Source organism: Corapipo altera, unplaced genomic scaffold, assembly GCF_003945725.1.
Source record: "Corapipo altera isolate COAL_440 unplaced genomic scaffold, ASM394572v1 44, whole genome shotgun sequence".
Classification (NCBI taxonomy): Eukaryota; Metazoa; Chordata; class Aves; order Passeriformes; family Pipridae; genus Corapipo; species Corapipo altera.
In genome coordinates, this window is record NW_020884880.1 from 7,590,282 (window position 1) to 7,607,164 (window position 16,883).

The 16,883-nt window shown below is 36.9% G+C and overlaps 1 protein-coding gene across 1 annotated transcript in view; it reads right to left on the reverse strand.

Annotated features, from left to right (window-relative positions):
* Nucleotides 1-16,883, reverse strand: part of AGMO (alkylglycerol monooxygenase) — a 188,425-nt gene that overhangs the window by 103,938 nt on the left and 67,604 nt on the right. The window contains exons 4-5 of the mRNA XM_027639386.1: nt 6,489-6,592; nt 485-580 (exon numbers count right to left, since the gene is read on the reverse strand). Coding sequence (XP_027495187.1) covers nt 485-580; nt 6,489-6,592 — 200 coding nt within the window. The remainder of the gene's footprint in view (nt 1-484; nt 581-6,488; nt 6,593-16,883) is intronic.

Consider the following 16,883-nt stretch of genomic DNA (forward strand, 5'->3'; position numbering starts at 1 on the left):
ACTCACAAAACACAAATAAAGTCATAAACAAATAGCCATCAAATAATCAAAGAGCATTTTTCATCTGAGAATTACTAGTGCTAAGAAAGAAACAATATCTGACTTTAGTTGCAGCTCTAAATGATCTTTAAGAAGCACTGGCATTTGGATATTTTTCCCTAAAATATTTATCTTAGAAATTGAAATCAGTTTCAGTATCTGCCAAAAATGTTTAATAAGCTGCAAGATAGGAAAACATACTATTAAAATAGCAAAAAGTTTTGATTCCTCACAGTTACTTTTAAATCTAATTGGGACCAACTGGCCTCATTGCTTCTTATAAACTTAGCAATATATATTCAGAAAAAGAAATAAAAATGAACAGATGTTTCTCCTTAAAGAAATCAGACAAAGATTTTTCTTACACAATAAATCAGCTGCTAGTGGATTTCCAGGACACTGCTCCAGGCTAACTGTTTAGGTATGGCTTAAAAACCTGGTTTACCTCTGTGTGTATCCAAAACTGGTAAAGCAGATTAAACTGTAAATGAACAGCAAACACCGAAGGGGGAATGAAAAGAGCCATGGGCAAGTTGAACATCTGAAAAACGAGAAAAAGATCATATATTAGATATATAATTCTGAACTCATGATAACATAATGAAGTACTACTTCAGGAGTGCAAAGCACTGCACAATATACTTGCTTCTTCTAATACGTCCTTAATGTAGAAATTACACAGCATACATAGATACTGATCATTATACTACTACAGCAAATGAGACATAAATTGATCCAAAAGTGGTTTCCCAAAAGTCATACTGAGCAAGTAGAAAAATCAAGACAAGAACTCATAAATCCTGATATTAGATGTTTATTCTGTGTATTACATGGAGCAGACAGCATCATATCCTTGACATGAAGGGTTCACTTAAAGGGGAGAATTATCACAGAGTAAGCAAGGTGTGAATTTATAACACCATAGTTTTAACATCCAAACTCCCTACATGAGCACCATAAGGCTAAGGCCACTTACTTGGCTTTCCAAGTTAATTATAAATTCTCACCCTAACTTTCCTATGGTATCTCCATTAAAGTCTGAGTCCTAAAACACGCTAGCATGAAAACAGTATCAGAAAACTTCTTACTTAGGAAACACTCTGGTATCTTACATACAGATTAAGTCACAGGAATTCCACAATTAATTGTTTAACTGGCTGAGCAATAGAATAAAACTTCCGAGACCCCCTTACATTAAAAGTCAATCTGCTTTCTTCGGAAAAAGGCTTATATTTTTCTTTTCCCTTGTACCTGACATTGTATTGTATCACCTGCAATTAAAATTTAATTCTTCTCTAAAATAGAGATTTTTCCTAAACCAAACAGTAGCAGAAGTATCTTTAAAACTTTAAATCTCTTTAGCACTCAGGGAAAATCTGTGCAGCAGACAAGAGATCCATGTGAAACATGGCAAAATTAGCAAAATCTGTTTCCAAATTCCTATTGTCCTTTTCACTAAAATCAAAACTTTAAACATCAGCGAAAGGAGTCTGATAGCCATGACAGGCCTCCTGAACCAGGAATTCCTTTAGTGTAGGTCTGGACATAGCATTTAAAGACAATATTATCTCAGTTTTAGTCGAAAGGTCTACTCAATAGGTAGATGTCCCACTGAGGCTCTGAAACAACTGCGCCCCATCCCTGTGATGTGACTGATGCTCTAAAGGAAGTCACCACAGTCATATCTCACTGTGATGAACCAAGAAGGACTAAGGCCCTCAAATCTCAGTCTGCTGGCTTCAACACCAGACAAGGTCTGAAGCACTAGGACAAAACCCTGTAGACTTTGCAGGATCACCTGGCAGGGTTGGGACAGCTGTGATTTCAAAAACTACACTCAAAGACTTCATGGATCACAGCTGTCCACAAATGACACATGGGGTGTTTCTGGCTGAATGTCTTGGAAGTTGTTTTCCAAGACTTAAATGAATTAAAAGGTAGTAGAAGAATACTGAGCTTCTGGAACTTAGGAGAAATGAAGTAAACAGCTATTTTGTTTTAATCACTCTGATCCTCAAAGGCTGATGTGTTTGCCTAGCATTTATAAAACAAAAAAGGAAGCAAACTATACTTGGAAAATAAATTTGGGCATTCAATCCATAAGAATCACTCAGCCTAAGCAAACTCACAAAAAAACCCACAGCAACTCTTATCTAGGGTGGGAGCTGGTAAATGCCATTGGGGGGGGGGTGCATTTAGGCATGAAATTCTGGAGTAGAGGTAGAGGTATATAAGAATTAAAAAACACAGATTGGACTGGCTTGTGCAGAAGACTACTAAACAGAAGAGTGACTTTAAAATCCACAAATCTCCATGCTCTTAAACAGAAATGTAGTGTAAGCTTCCCAGTATTTCAAAAGAAATGCTCTAAACACTGGTATGAAGTCAATCCCTTTTCTGAGTTCCTTCTTCCTCCTTCCTCTAACCTGGACCACCTCAGTAATTAATTGCTAAAAGATATCAAAAAAAAAAAAAAAAAAAACAACACCGAGAGATATTTGTCCCACAACAATCAGAGGGTTGGTATGTTTTTTCTCAACGGTTATCTTACACAGAAGACAACACAACAGGACACACAGCCACATTTTTGTAAAGCTACTTCAGTTTTCTCCTATTATTGATTGTACTAGTGTAATTGCATGATAACAGCAGGAATTTTTTTTTAAAGGAATGGAGAGGACGGTGATTAAAAAAGGAAAAAAACCACACACACACAAAAAAAACCCCAGATGGTTTTCAGATTATTCATGGAACTGGTTGCAGGATTGAAAGTAGGGTTAAAAAACTATGCACTTTTCCCCTAAAAATATCAGAGGCAATTTGTTTGTAATTGCAGATGATTCAGAGGAGAAGGAAGGATCATCTTCATATTTATTTTCTAACCTGCTTTTCACTAGAATTTCCCTGCTAAGCCATGAGATGAAGGAAATTTTATGTAAATCTACAGGTAAATTTGAGATTGACAAAGGAGTATGCTTTCCTAACTGCCTCACATTTCCTTGCAATGTAAGCTTTATTTTTCACAGAAAGGATTACAAAGATCATTTACAGAAGTGGAACCCTTAGGGAGGAATGAAAACCATACAAAGATTCGTTTCTACTATTTGTGGTTCTACTGAAACAAGATCAATGTCAGAAAAAAAGAAATCATTAAATAGTTTTTCCCTGGAAATGCCAATTCACCAAATCAAAACATTTCATAAAAATATACCAACTTTCACTAATCTGTAGAGGAAAAGCTTTCCTGGCTCCAAGATGGAATTTTGGGTCAAAACTGCAGAAAAACATTTATTACACTCACAGATCTTTTCCAACTTGTGGATTCAGCAGCAGATATTGAGAAAGTGCCACAATAGTTGACGGGAAAGGCACCCAGTGAGAGTGGAGAGGAATTTTTCATATGGAGTTGCCACACTGCAGCTCTGTCTCCACACCGAAGGCATTATGCCGAAGGCATTACCCCTTTGGAAGAGTGAATGTCCACTGCACACTCTCTGGTGGGGGCATCTCTAGCTTTCTCCCTTTTATTTGTAAGTAAAAGCTTATAAACGCTTCCACTACAGAAAGGGAAAGAATTGAAACTCCTGAGGTTTAGCAGGATCGCTGAGTTTCCTGCACCAAGCCCCTCCACTTCCATGCTGGGTCTCTGGGGCCACCTGCTGATGCAGCCACGGAGGGTCTGCAGGGTGGGGGGGGGCTGCAGGACCGCTGCCGAGAACTAGTTTGTGTAGGTATGAACTTGTGTGAGGAATCTGCAGGAGTTAAAGGCAAGGATAAAAAAAAACCACATCCCTTGCAGTCTTGACAGACTCCTCAGTAGACAAGTGAACTTCTGACTGCTGAAAAGAACTGTGTTACCTCTTCCCTTTCCAGATTTATATATAGATGTTTCCCCTGCTTTTATACCAAGGCATTATTCAACCCTTTATCTAAATGTATAGTCTTAAGCTATCAAATTATTATGGATCTAATATTTGCAATTAAATCTTACCCTTGGAGGAAAGTTGAGAACTGGTACCCAAAACATTAAATCAGAGTTTTCAAGGTGCACGTGCAAATCTCTCCTTTCACAACTGCACTTTGACTGTTTCATCGTTTATATATTCATTTATATAGCATTATCTTGCATTAGCTTGCTATTTTCTTCTTAAAAAATAATATATTTTTTTTCTATGTCTTTTCCCCACAAAATGGGCTTCAACACATCTTTTAATCTTCACAATAGATTTGTTTCCCTATAGCCCCTCCACTGGAGAAACAGAAACACTGTGTATGCAAAATGAAGCACTGCACATTTGGTTCCAAATTCAGGAGTACATCTCACACCACTGATTGTCAAGCACATTTTGCAATTCTCTTTCACTTCACATCTTTTCTATCAGTTTGAGCACAATCCACATAGATTAATATGCTGATTTATTTATCTTACAGTGTTTAACTTAAAACACTACAGAGCTGGCAGCAGAACAGTCCCACAATCCCACACCCTCCACCACAACTTTCTCACAGCCTCCACAAAATTGACTGTCAAACTGCATTCAACAACATAGTACAATACATATTCAACAACTAGATCATTCTCAGAGAGTAACTAAAGGCTTTGCTGAGTTTTGGCTTCAAGGTAGATTCATCCACGGTATTGGACAAGTCTGGTAATCCAAAAATAGAAGTTTGGTAAGAATTAGCAAGAACTGTGATCATGCACAGTAAGGTTTTGCAGGAAGAAAACTGGCATATGTCTCAAAAGTTCTGGGAGGAGGAAAAACAGTATTTACACTAACCACATGTTTTGGCTAATATGAAATATTTGGTGAAAAAAATACTGCACACAAAAGTACAATGTATTCCTAGGTTTATTTCCTTAGCACAAAGCAAATGAGTTTAAGGGCACATATATTATTTGCTAAGTGCCACCAGTGTGGTCCTGAGGATAGTCTTTGGAATCCAAGGTGGCCAGACATCTTGGTCTTCCTGAATATTTTATGCTTTCTGAGCTATCATCCTCAAAATCATGCAGGCAGACAAAGTGCTCATGCACCCATCCATATGTACACAAGGCTTTTTGTCTTTTTTTGAATTACTGTTTTTGTTAAGCATTTGCACATATGGTCCCAAATGGTAAATGGCCAAAGGTTAAATCTTTAACATAGCAGTATTTAAAGAGGAAGCAGAGTTGTCACAAAGATGCATCCCTTCCACTCTTGTTCATTATAGTAATTTAAATTTTAGGTACTCTTACTAACATCAGATGATTATTTACTAAATAAATAAACAATAAGGATTTATATAGAAGACTTTAAGAAACAAATCTAAAAAATAGTACTGCTTCACGATTTTCAGAAGAACTAACCATTTTCTTGTAACCTAGTACTTTTAACTAATTTAATGATACGCACTGAAAACAGTTACCAAAACAGGCTAAGTCCATGTTCAGTTACGTAAGCATAAATCCAGACTAACTTTACTGAAGTTAAAGGAGTTATACTGGATTTGCATGTGTGAGCACACATTCTTGACTTTGAGTCATTTGCTCACATGCTGGATGTAGAGATTGCCAGAGGACTGTGCATTTCCTTCACCACTCGTATTATGCCTCATTGGAGAGTATATACATGTAAATATATAATTATAGGCATATATTTATATATGCAAATACACAATATTCCTTTTGAATGTTAATTCTTAAAATTCAAACTTCAAAGTTATTCTTTTTAAATAACAAACAACAACCAGACAAAATACAATCTGAAAAAAACCCCCAGAGTCGAAAGAGAACATGAGAGTGCAACTGAGGAAATCAGCAGATATCCTGGGCCCAGAACTAAACCCTAAATATTATGTTACATTTATGAATGCATTTGGAAATACACATTTTTAAATCTGTAAATGAATATTCAATTTATATCGCATGGCGTACACAGCTCACCATTTCAAATACCTTTATCTGAAATAACTCTAGGTAAAAGTAGTGACATACTGCCCTTAAAATACTTACATAGAGTACTGACACAACATGAACGAGCAGGGACGAATAAATACATTTGTATGTCCAGATCAATTTTTAACAATTATTTCTCTCCCTGATTCTTTCAGTTATACAGACATATTCTCAAGTAGTTACATTATACTCTGTTCTTTTCCTGTACTTATACACAAATAATTGAATGAAAAAAATTCCCCATTCTACTCATAAAGTTATGAAAATATAAATGCAGGTTTATATAGTTAGCCTTCTTTAACTTATGTACTGTAGAAGTTTTCAAGTTTTTTGTACAAACATTAGTTGATATATTTTTAAGTTTATGATTCTCAGATTCTTCAGTTTCACCTTCTGTGCTTTGCTTGTCAAACATCTTTAAACTATGTTTTTCTTTGAAGGAAAATCAACACTATGCTTTCACCTTTACTAAATATTGTTGATACTGTCTGACAAATATTCTGCAACTTACCCAGGAGGTGTATTTCTGCAGTACAGATTGTCTCAAGGCTGTGAATAAGTTGTAATCTTCAGAACTATGGTGTACTTGGTGCGCAGCCCATATTATATTAACCTCTGCAAAACAAGTAATTTCTAATGAGGTTTGTACTAGAGAAAAAAAGCAACATTTGTTTCCCAAGGCCTGTTTTCTTAAGCTAAAAGCAACTAAGCCTCCAATTTACACTTTGCTATTTTACCATGTTATAGCAGATAGTAAAACCTAACACTCAAAGCTGAGTTTGGGTAGGCTGGGTTACTTGTCTGTCAGTGGACACAAGTCAGCGTGAATTTCACGCTGAGGAAGACGAGGCTGTGGCAGGAACTAAAATCATTGCAGGCAGAGCAGAAGGATGTGTGAGATGAGAATTAAATAGCAAGAAAGCCTGAGCTGAGTCCTGATAACACGAATCAATAGGAGCTGTGTTACGGGATTCAGAGAGACAAGGACTGAGGATGCTCTCATGACCACATTTGTTATATTTCAAGACTAGAAGGGGACACAAAATGTTCTAAAAATCTTCTGCATCAAATTTAAACAAATTAACTGGTGTCAGCTTTTATGCTGACATTTTTCTGGAATGCATGAATCTTCAACCCACTTGTACCACAGACCACAAAACACTAGTGACAGACGGAAAAACAAGCAGATGGTGCTGGGAACCCTTGACCCAGCCAAAAGAGAGAAGTGGTTCTATTGTTACAGTTAAATAAAAAGATTGCTAGAATAAGGGCAAAACCAGTGTTAGCCCTGTCCTCTGAAGGCATTACATCTATAATGTGCTGAAGTGAAGAATACTTCAAAATCCTGATCACATTTCAAGGTATTTTCTCATTTAAGTGCAGATCTGGTTGGCCCCTCTGCACTGTATAGTGTAAGTATAGTGATATCTGGCCAGTCTGAAGTGGCAAGACAGACAGACGTTAGGACAAAAATATTTATGGCCATCAGATGTGTACCTTAATCATAGGAAAAGAGAAACAGATGTGTAGTCAATGCAGCCCAAATAGTGCCTATTTAGCATAAACCTACCTTTAAGATCTCATGTATTTCAAGGGATGAAGTATACACAAAGCTTGATTACAGAAATTACAAGTGGACTGGCTGTCTGCCAGCTGGACACTTCCATTGCCACTGACTTGTTTCACCAGAGCCATTAGAGAAGTGTCTTGGGAGGATATTAGAATCACACTCACAGAATGATCTTATAATGTGTATTTAAAAGTCCTGAAATTGTCTGGTGCCAAGTTTACATCAAATAGTTTAGGTCTGTCGATTAACATGCACTTGCAATGTAAAGTAATGCCAAAAAGTCCACTTAATGAATCTCAAGGTATCTTCACCATTTCAGGGGACTAGACAGTCTTGTCACAGGAGGTAACAGTCTTGTGCGCTGCTAGAAACTGAGAATTTTAAATCTAATTAATTTTGACAAATTAGTAATTTACATGAAAACATTTTTGAATGTCCTCTAAATCCTTGAAAATACTTACAATTGCTAAAATAAATCTGTAATTTCAACTATCGCAAAACACTTAACACTGAATCTGAGAATTCTTTCTTCTTTAAATGTATTTGTTCCTGAAGGAAGAAGTGTTCAGTATATCAAGAATTAATGATATCTCTCCAAAAAAATCTCCAACATCATCTCAGTGCATCTCTGCCTAATAAGGTCATTAGGAAATTAATTATTCAGGTGAGCTTCAGTATTCAATAATAATTTGTATTTGAAATATTTCCCAAGACTTCAACAGAAGCTAAATGAGTGAACAAAGCATCTGAAAAGGTGGAGGTTAAAGACCTGTCTCCTCAGTTGTTTTAAAAGCATTTACTTCCTATCACAAACTGTGTGTAACACAAGACTCCACTCAATGAAGTACAGCTGTTCAAACAGGGTACAGTAACTGGATCTTTCTCCTTTCCCTCAGTCATTTTTCAGCATTATGAGAAGTTCAAGGAAGGGAATCTATGATGATTTTTACAGTCTACTTTCATTGTAGTTAAGGTCAAATGGTTTTCAAAATGAATTACTAAAAAGGCATTTTATTAGGATTCATTTTTCAGTTAAACTGCCTCTTACACTAACAAGTATATGGAATAAGGTAACTGAATATTGGTAAAATGTTAGCCTTTCAGATGTGCGAGTCAGCTTAAATGATCTATCATTCAAAAATATACCACAGGAATATTAGGGACATAAACAAACAATTCTGCCACAAGTAATTTAACTGCCAAAGCTATTTCTGACTTCTGTTACAGCTAAGTGAATTAAATCTTGCTTCTTAATCCTATTCTTGATGACACCAATGGCACAGGCTACGTTAAATTCCTTTTCAAAATAGGCAGAATTGATGATTGGAAATAATTTTTGTATTAAAAATTTATCTGAAGAAACTGATCATCAATAACTTTTTATTTGAAGCAAAAGAATAACATCATGAAAAAGTGTGAAACAGATCACCCCAAAACTCAGTCTGTAACCATTAGCACATTAAAAATATTACAATCATAATGCCTAGAAGACACCTCTCAAATGCAAGAAACAGACCAAGCATTCAAGGAATACTGCTGATTGCTCACCAACTACCCACAACAGAAACGAAATTTTATATGTCTGTAGAAGAGCTGTGGTTTCACTTTTTCATATCTAATGATGATAACTTGAAAGAAAATGACAAAAATTATTTGAAGGATGATGAAATCATAAAAGACTCTCTCACATGCACTTTCTCATATGTATTATTACATAATGACCATTAAAGAGATCAAAAAAGATACAGACAATTCCAACACAGATTTAAAAAAAAAAAATCAATGCAGAAAATAGGAAGTACTACTGAATTTTATAGAACTCGCCAGTCAAATTCTACTGTGAGGTCACAGAAAAAAATTAGGTGATGGAATTAGAGAAGCCACCAAGACAATGCTTTAATGGAATTTTTGTTGTTTCATGATTCAAACTTGATTGGTAAATACGATTTAAAAACCAGATAACCACAATACAGTTATGCACAAACCCCTATTTTTAATTCAGGAGAGTGAACATCACAGAATCATAGGATAATACGGGCTAGAGAGAAACACAGGAGGTCTCTAGTCCAACCTCCTGTTCACAACAGGATCAACTTTAAGTTCCTGAGTACTACACCCAGATAGTCTCAGAAAACTTCTACATCTTCTGATGTTATGAACAACTATAACTGAAGATAAAAGTGGCATTTCCTTTTCACATAGTTGTGAGGAAATTTATACAAATCATAACCTAGCACAGCATGGACCTCCTTTCCTTGTGTGGTTCTCCCCAGATTCCTGTTAACAGATGGAGACCTGACGAACTATTTGCATCTTGCTACCGAAGTTAATTGTTGCTTCATACATTATTATTATTATTACCATTGTAGTGTTTTTTTCCACCACCCAATTTAAACTGTAAAAGAATTAGTACGTAATCACAACAGAGAATAAATGAGGCCATGTAGCTTGGTGAGGAAGGAAAGAAAATTGGTGCCACACAGAAATTGCTCAATGATGGACAGGCCCTCAGTTTTTACCCTAGCTTTTTCAGTCTCTATGAAGTTGTCCCAGAGTCAGACTGGCAGTTGGTAAAATCAGTGGGTTCCAAGCAGTTGAGAGATTTGTATCTTTAAACTAATTCTAAAAGGAAAAGAAGATTTGTCATTTTAGCATTAGTTCAATATATGAATTCTGTTGTTATAGGAAAGAAAATAAGAAGCTGAGAGAAGTGGTCTGGAGAAGAACAGGCTTTGAGGGAACTTAACAGTAGCCTTGTAGCACTGGCTATCAAGAAGCTCGAGCCAAGCTTTTTGGAGCAGTCCCACTTTATCTTCTTTTCTGAGTTTTCCTAAATGAAGGTAGATTATTGATGTTAGTCTCCTTTTTCTTCCTTCTCTCCTCCTCCTAACTAATAAATAAAATGTAATGTTTCACACACTTTCACAATCATAGTGGTAAGGCAACCTATGATTTTACTTAGCCTTTTTTTTTTTTTTATTTCAAATTACTTTTTCATTACTTCTGAAGTCCCTTTCTATGAGTCTCCAATACAGATCCAATGCCTAGGCCATATTTCACTACTTCTGAAGTATTTCCTTCGTGGTAGTAGAAAATGGTCATCATGCACATAAGATTCCTCTTTAAGAATGCATAGTAGAGAGAGGTCAAAATGAGACTTTTTTTGGTTAATTTCTGTAATTATAAGTAATTTGAACAGCTCAATACATTTTGGTTAAAAAGAGAGAAAATGTATGCCAAAAAAACCCTGTAGTCATTTCAAAGAGTGATGTCAATGAAAGCAGCCATTTTACAAAATCCTCAAAATCAGTAAAATGGTAAAGGTTGGATGGATCTTGACTAAATAAAAAAGATTAGATAAGACCTTTTAATTAAAATATGTGGTTTCTATGCATACAGCCTTATAAGACCTGGCAATAAAGTAATATGGAAAAAAATACAGATGATTAATTATGTAAAGTTTCCATTCTCTTTCAGTCAATACTGACTGTACCTAGGAGAACAGGTGAAAGTTTCCCTTCAGTATCTACTTAAATTTAAACAGAGCCTTCAGTTTTGCTATGCTTGCTATCTTTTAAAAGACTGGATACCTTTAGCATTCAGTGAGGAATGGAACTACAATTTATTTAGCCCGAAACTTAAAAGATAGCAAAATTACATTTACTATGCTATGGATTACCACATTACAATGAACTCCACAAAGCCAAGCATATGGCAAAGAACCCCCTTACCCATGGTGTGGTCCCCACTGACCCCAGTGTGTAATCTGCTGCTTCTTACAGCAGCTGTAACCTGTAGGGTTTCAGAAGCAAAAAAGGGATCATCTCATGGGTCTACTTCTCTCCAGTCAGATTTACTAGAAACCCCAGGACAACCAAGGAAAGGAAAATGGCGTAGAAGGTAAATTTTTTTGTCATTCCTTTTCTATGCATTTCAACTGTCCTTATAAAGATAAAACAGTGAAAAATACATAGTATTTAAATAATTTACCTGCTAAGCTATTAGCTTTTGTTATCCACAAAAAACTCTGTGTGATTACTCACTACCCTCCTGCCTTGTTCTAATTGATTTGTTCATAGAATCATTGAATTCCCTGAGTTGGAAGGGACCCACAAGGATCATCAAGTCCAACTCCTGGCCCTGCACAGAACAGCCCCCAGAGTCACACCATGTGCCTGACAGCATCATCCAAACGCTTCTTGAACTCTGTCAGGCTTGGTGCTGTGACCACTTCCCTGGGGAGCCTGTTCCAAAGCCCAACCACCTTCTGGGTGAAGCAGCTTTCCTAATAGCCAATCCAAACCTTCCCTGACACAGCTTCATACCATTCCCTCAGGTCCTGTTACTGATCTCACCACAGAGAAGGGATCAGTGCCTGCCCCTCCTCTTCCCCTCATGAGGAATTTGTAGACTGTGATGTCTCCCTTAAACCTCCTCTTCTCCAGGCTGAACAAGCCAAGTGACCTCAGCTCCTCATATGGTTTCCCCTCTAGGCTGTTCACTATCTTTGAAGCCCTCCTTTGGACACTTTCTGATAGCTTAATATCTTTCTTACACTGCAGTGACCAAACTGCACACAATATTCAAAGTGAGGCCACTCCAGTGCAGAGCAGAGCGGGACAATCACCTCCCTCAACCAGCTGGTGATGCTTTGCCTGATGCACCCTAGAATACAGTTGGGCCTCCTGGTTGCCAGGGTACTTCAGACTCATGTTCAACTTGCTGTTGACCAGGAGCCCCAGATCCATTCCCAGGTTCTTATTACCCAGTCTGTACATACATCCAAGGTTGTTCAGTTCCAGGTGCAGAATCCGGCACTTGTCTTTGTTTAACTTCATGTGCTTGGTGATTGCCAAGCCCTCTAACTTGTCTAGGTCTCTCTGCAGGGCCTCTCTGCCTTCGAGGGAGTCAACAGCTTCTCCCAATTTAGTGTTCAGCTGATGCTTTTTAAGAATTTGAATAAATCTCTTCTCATGTAGAGCTTTTTCACAGAATCTCATTCCCTGATGGATTGTACACTTGCACTGGGTGAACAAACACTGAGATAGAGCACCATCTAAACTTTGTTACTGGAAAGGACAATTACCAGATTTTTTTTTAAGAAAAGTTGGCTAAAAACTGTATTTTGGGACCCAGAGTGGATGTCTTTATTAAAATTCCGAAGTAACCCTAGATTCCGTTCTACCTCGCTGTAAAAACAGAACAAATTATTTATAATCTCCACAACAGAAGTAGATATGATCTGTATGTAACCCTCCTGTTCAGTCTCTTGTGGCGTAGCCCCTCTTTTGTGAGTCTTCTGAGACAATTTTGCTTTATGTTTTTTGTTTTAGTGTTGTTCAGTCAGAGTTGCAGGATAGGTGGTTTGCCAGAAGGCTTTGCTTCCTGCTTATTAGAAATATAATTCTTTAGGAAAAATTCTTTCCTCAGTTACGTTAGTAGAGCTGTGCGGGTTTAATGAGAACAGGATTAGATCCAAGGAATTTATCTCGAAGGCTCTGTTATATACCACACACTAAGAAGCATGTATACAGGGAAATGTACATCTTTTTTTGCTTTGTTTTGGTTTTTTGTGTGTTTTTTTTTAATAAGACACATTTTTCTTATATTGTGGCGTTGGCTAAAGTGAGTGTTAGCAGTTTGTATTCCCAAGACGATCACATATGTAAATCAAAGGACTGGCTGTAAGGAGATCTGAGTTCAAGTGGTGAATTAGATTTGATTCACTATAGACCTTCCAACAATTTTCTTAACTTTCTTCTTCTTTTTATTGAGAAGTACGTATCACTGCATGTCCTTGATAGAGACTAGTTCTCAAAATTTCGGAAGTAGGAGTTCCACCACTGTTTGAAATACATTAGCCATTGCTCACAGAGCAATTGGTGTGTCAGGAGAAATGAACAACTCAGAAGCATCTTTTCGGCCTCAGTATTATCTAGTCTTCTTTGGTCATTTTGCAATGAAATATATATTGCACTACCCAGGTAATGCCAGGATAGGCAATCATACAGCACGTTACAAAGCCAGTCTCAAGGAGAAAATAATGCTACCATGAGACACTCGGCATTCTACATAATCATAATCCAGCAGCTTAATTAGGAGATTTCTCTTCGCATTCAGCATGTGATTCATCTGTGCTCCAAGATGTGATTTTCTGAGCTTTGTTCAGAACTACCTCTGTTTTTCAGCCCTCTTCTTATGTTACTGTATGCAGTCAGCAAACTATTTAGTGAGTGGGCTAACTTGTAATCAAGTAATACATGGTATATGCTCCCATGCCTTAAAAGCCAAAAATTGGAGAAACCTTCTACAAAACCTCCCTCCAGAATCTGTGCAGAAACCAAAACTTCCTGCTTGATCTGCTGCCATACCATTTGAAAACACAAATCTGCTCCCACACAAAAAAATCCACAATAAGATCTGCAAAACTTAAGTTGAAGAATGGTCTAGGGAAACGTGGGAAGAATCAAGATAAGTCAAAGTATTACATAGGCTACCCAGAACAAACAACAGGCCAGATCATGTCCCCTCTTAGCAAGAATCTGGGGGGATGTGAATTATACTTAGATACACTTCTGAATCTGTAAAATATTTAAGATGTCATGTGGTTAGGAAAGCAGAGCTTGGCCACGTGAAAAATAACAGTCCTTTCAACCTGTACATGCCCTATGTTATTTCCTGGCATCCTCATAAGCAAGAGACATCAATGGAAAAGCTAGGAAAAGCCACAGCATTCCCAAAGACTCTTCTAGTAGGAGCAGTTCTCTTGGAAGCTAAGCTGCACAGATCAAACTTCATGTAGCATAGTTATATCCATGTAAATCAAAGAATCTCAGTTAATTACATTAGGGTAGTCCTAACCCATGGCCTGTGAGCTTTTCATACAGTTTCCAGGAACTGAACAGTCTCTCTCAACATACACCAGGTAAAACCATAAAAAAATAAAGGTTATCAGGTAAAATTCAGAAATTAATTAACAGTGACTCAATCTCTTAATTCACTCATAGTTCTGTCAGAAAATGAATGTGCATTCCTTTGTGCGAAAAGATATTGAGAAGAGAAAGGAACCAAAGCAATTTTAGCATGCAAATGTTGGATTTGGACACTTCCACAAATAGGAAAAATTCAAAAGAAGAAAAACACAGAAGGAATGAAGTTTTAGTACTGTGTTTATCTGTAAACTTTGAAAATAGTGGAATTTAGCAAGTCTTTCAGTCCACAGCAGGTATCTCACACACAAATTCTGCTACATCAACTTTCCTGACCAACCTGTTTTTCACATCTTCCAATTTGAAGTGCTCTAGTTGTTTGGAGCAGCTCTGCAGCTAGTTAAAGCTTTTTTTGCCTGAGCTCTGGATGACCTCTGTAGCAAAAATATGAGTCTCTAGATCATGACGAAACACGATGGCAGCAGCTCTTACACTTTCACTTGTCTCCTTCATGTGTGTATGAGGCTTGATTTGGGTATCCTGTTTTCCAGTTGTTGAGGCTTTCACAGCAGATTCTTTAGGTGTAACAGTGTTAAAATAGCTCTGACTTGCACCAAAAAAAAAAAATTGGTGCTATGGCAATTTCAAGGATAACTAAACCATAGCATAAAATCCTATTTGTGAACCCAGTCTCAAGCCCTGTCAAACATTTCCCACCAATGTAGACCTCAAGTTTTTCCCAACTACCCTTTCTTTAGTAGGGGTTCCTACTGGTTTATCCACCCTGTACCCTCAGAGCCTCTTGACTGAGTGACACAGTATATGTTAACTTCTGCAACTCATTGATATAGAAACTTTTTGCAGCACTTCTCTCTTTCTGCACCTTTTTTACTACAAAAAGGAGCATATGGCTCATTAATTTCACAACTATAAATCATCCTGTTCGTGAAATTAGGTTTATACATTAAAATAAAACCTGCAACAAATTTCTGTGTAAAGGAGAAGATCCCCAGCAGCTGGGGCAAAGTGATTTCTACAGATCTGTGCCACTTTATACAAGCTGCAGACTTGACTGAAGCCTCTCTAAATATGGTTGATTACAGCACTGGCAATCTTTAGTTCTGAGCTTTTGCCAACCTGTATAATATAACTTAGTGTTACTGAATACTGATGTCAAACTGTGGTATAAATGTGTGAAATGCATTAACTGTTATAGAATTAGCACCGTATTCATTAGCCTGATGATAAAAAGAGAACTGAAATTAAATTAAATAAAGTCTTTAAAAAAAAAGGTACTTCAGAAAACCTAATAAATAAACAAATTTTACTTCAATTCTTTCTTTTTATTTTTTTTTCCTTCCCCAAAAGTGTCTCAGCCACTGAAATGTCAGCTTATGCAATTTGAGAACGTATTCATCTTGAGGATCTTAGAAGGAAATTGCTGCAATGAAATGGGAAAAAAAAAAAGAAAAGATAATTCTCCTTTTGTTTTTTTTTTTTTTTGTGGGGGGAGTGGGGGTGAGAGTTCTCATTCTCCTGTATTCTGGGCTGTCTTTACAAAAGATTGATGGTTGGTGTCACCGTTAGGAAGTGCAAACTGTTCAGCTTCATTGCAATCTATGTCCTCATCCTCTTGCTCTGCAGGATACCACATACTTTGGCAGGCAATATTCAGATGGGAAGCACTTTAATGGCAAAAATGGATACCAGTGAAACCTTTTCCCACAATGTTCAAAACTCTGAATGCACATACGTTAAAGCTGCAGGATATTAGGAAGAAAACAATAACTGATACTAACTCATACACACATTAATCTTACTTTTTTGCCCCTCAGAACAATACATTCAAAGAATGCTAGGGAAATAAACATACTCAGGAGGAAAAAAAAAAAAAGAACTAGAATAAATTGAAACCTGAAAGCATAAACACTTTTTAAAAGAAAATATCCATGGCCCCTTCATGTAACTATTTTACCTTTTAGGTTGAATTCCTGCATTCATTTATTTGATTCATCCTTTTTCCAAACTATATACAGTAAGAATTAACACTGATAAGTCAACAGAGTTATTCTGGTATAAAAGGGGAAGTAGCTCTCCTCTCCTCCAGAGTGTTTTAGATGATTTATTAACCCAAGTTCCTGAATGATAGATGTGTGGAAATGCTGACTAGATTTGCAAATGAATCTATTGAAATTTACAGAGATATTGGTAAAGCCTGGGGGACATCAAGGCACACCACCTCCCTTAAATAAACTTTTAAAATATTTTAGGAAAAAAAAATTTACACCCAACTTTTGTCCCAATCCTTCATTGATTTGCAAACCACAAAAAAGACAGGCAGACACTTTAGGCAATGCACATGAATTTTGTACTCTCTACGGACCTGATCCAAAACTTAGTGAATTGA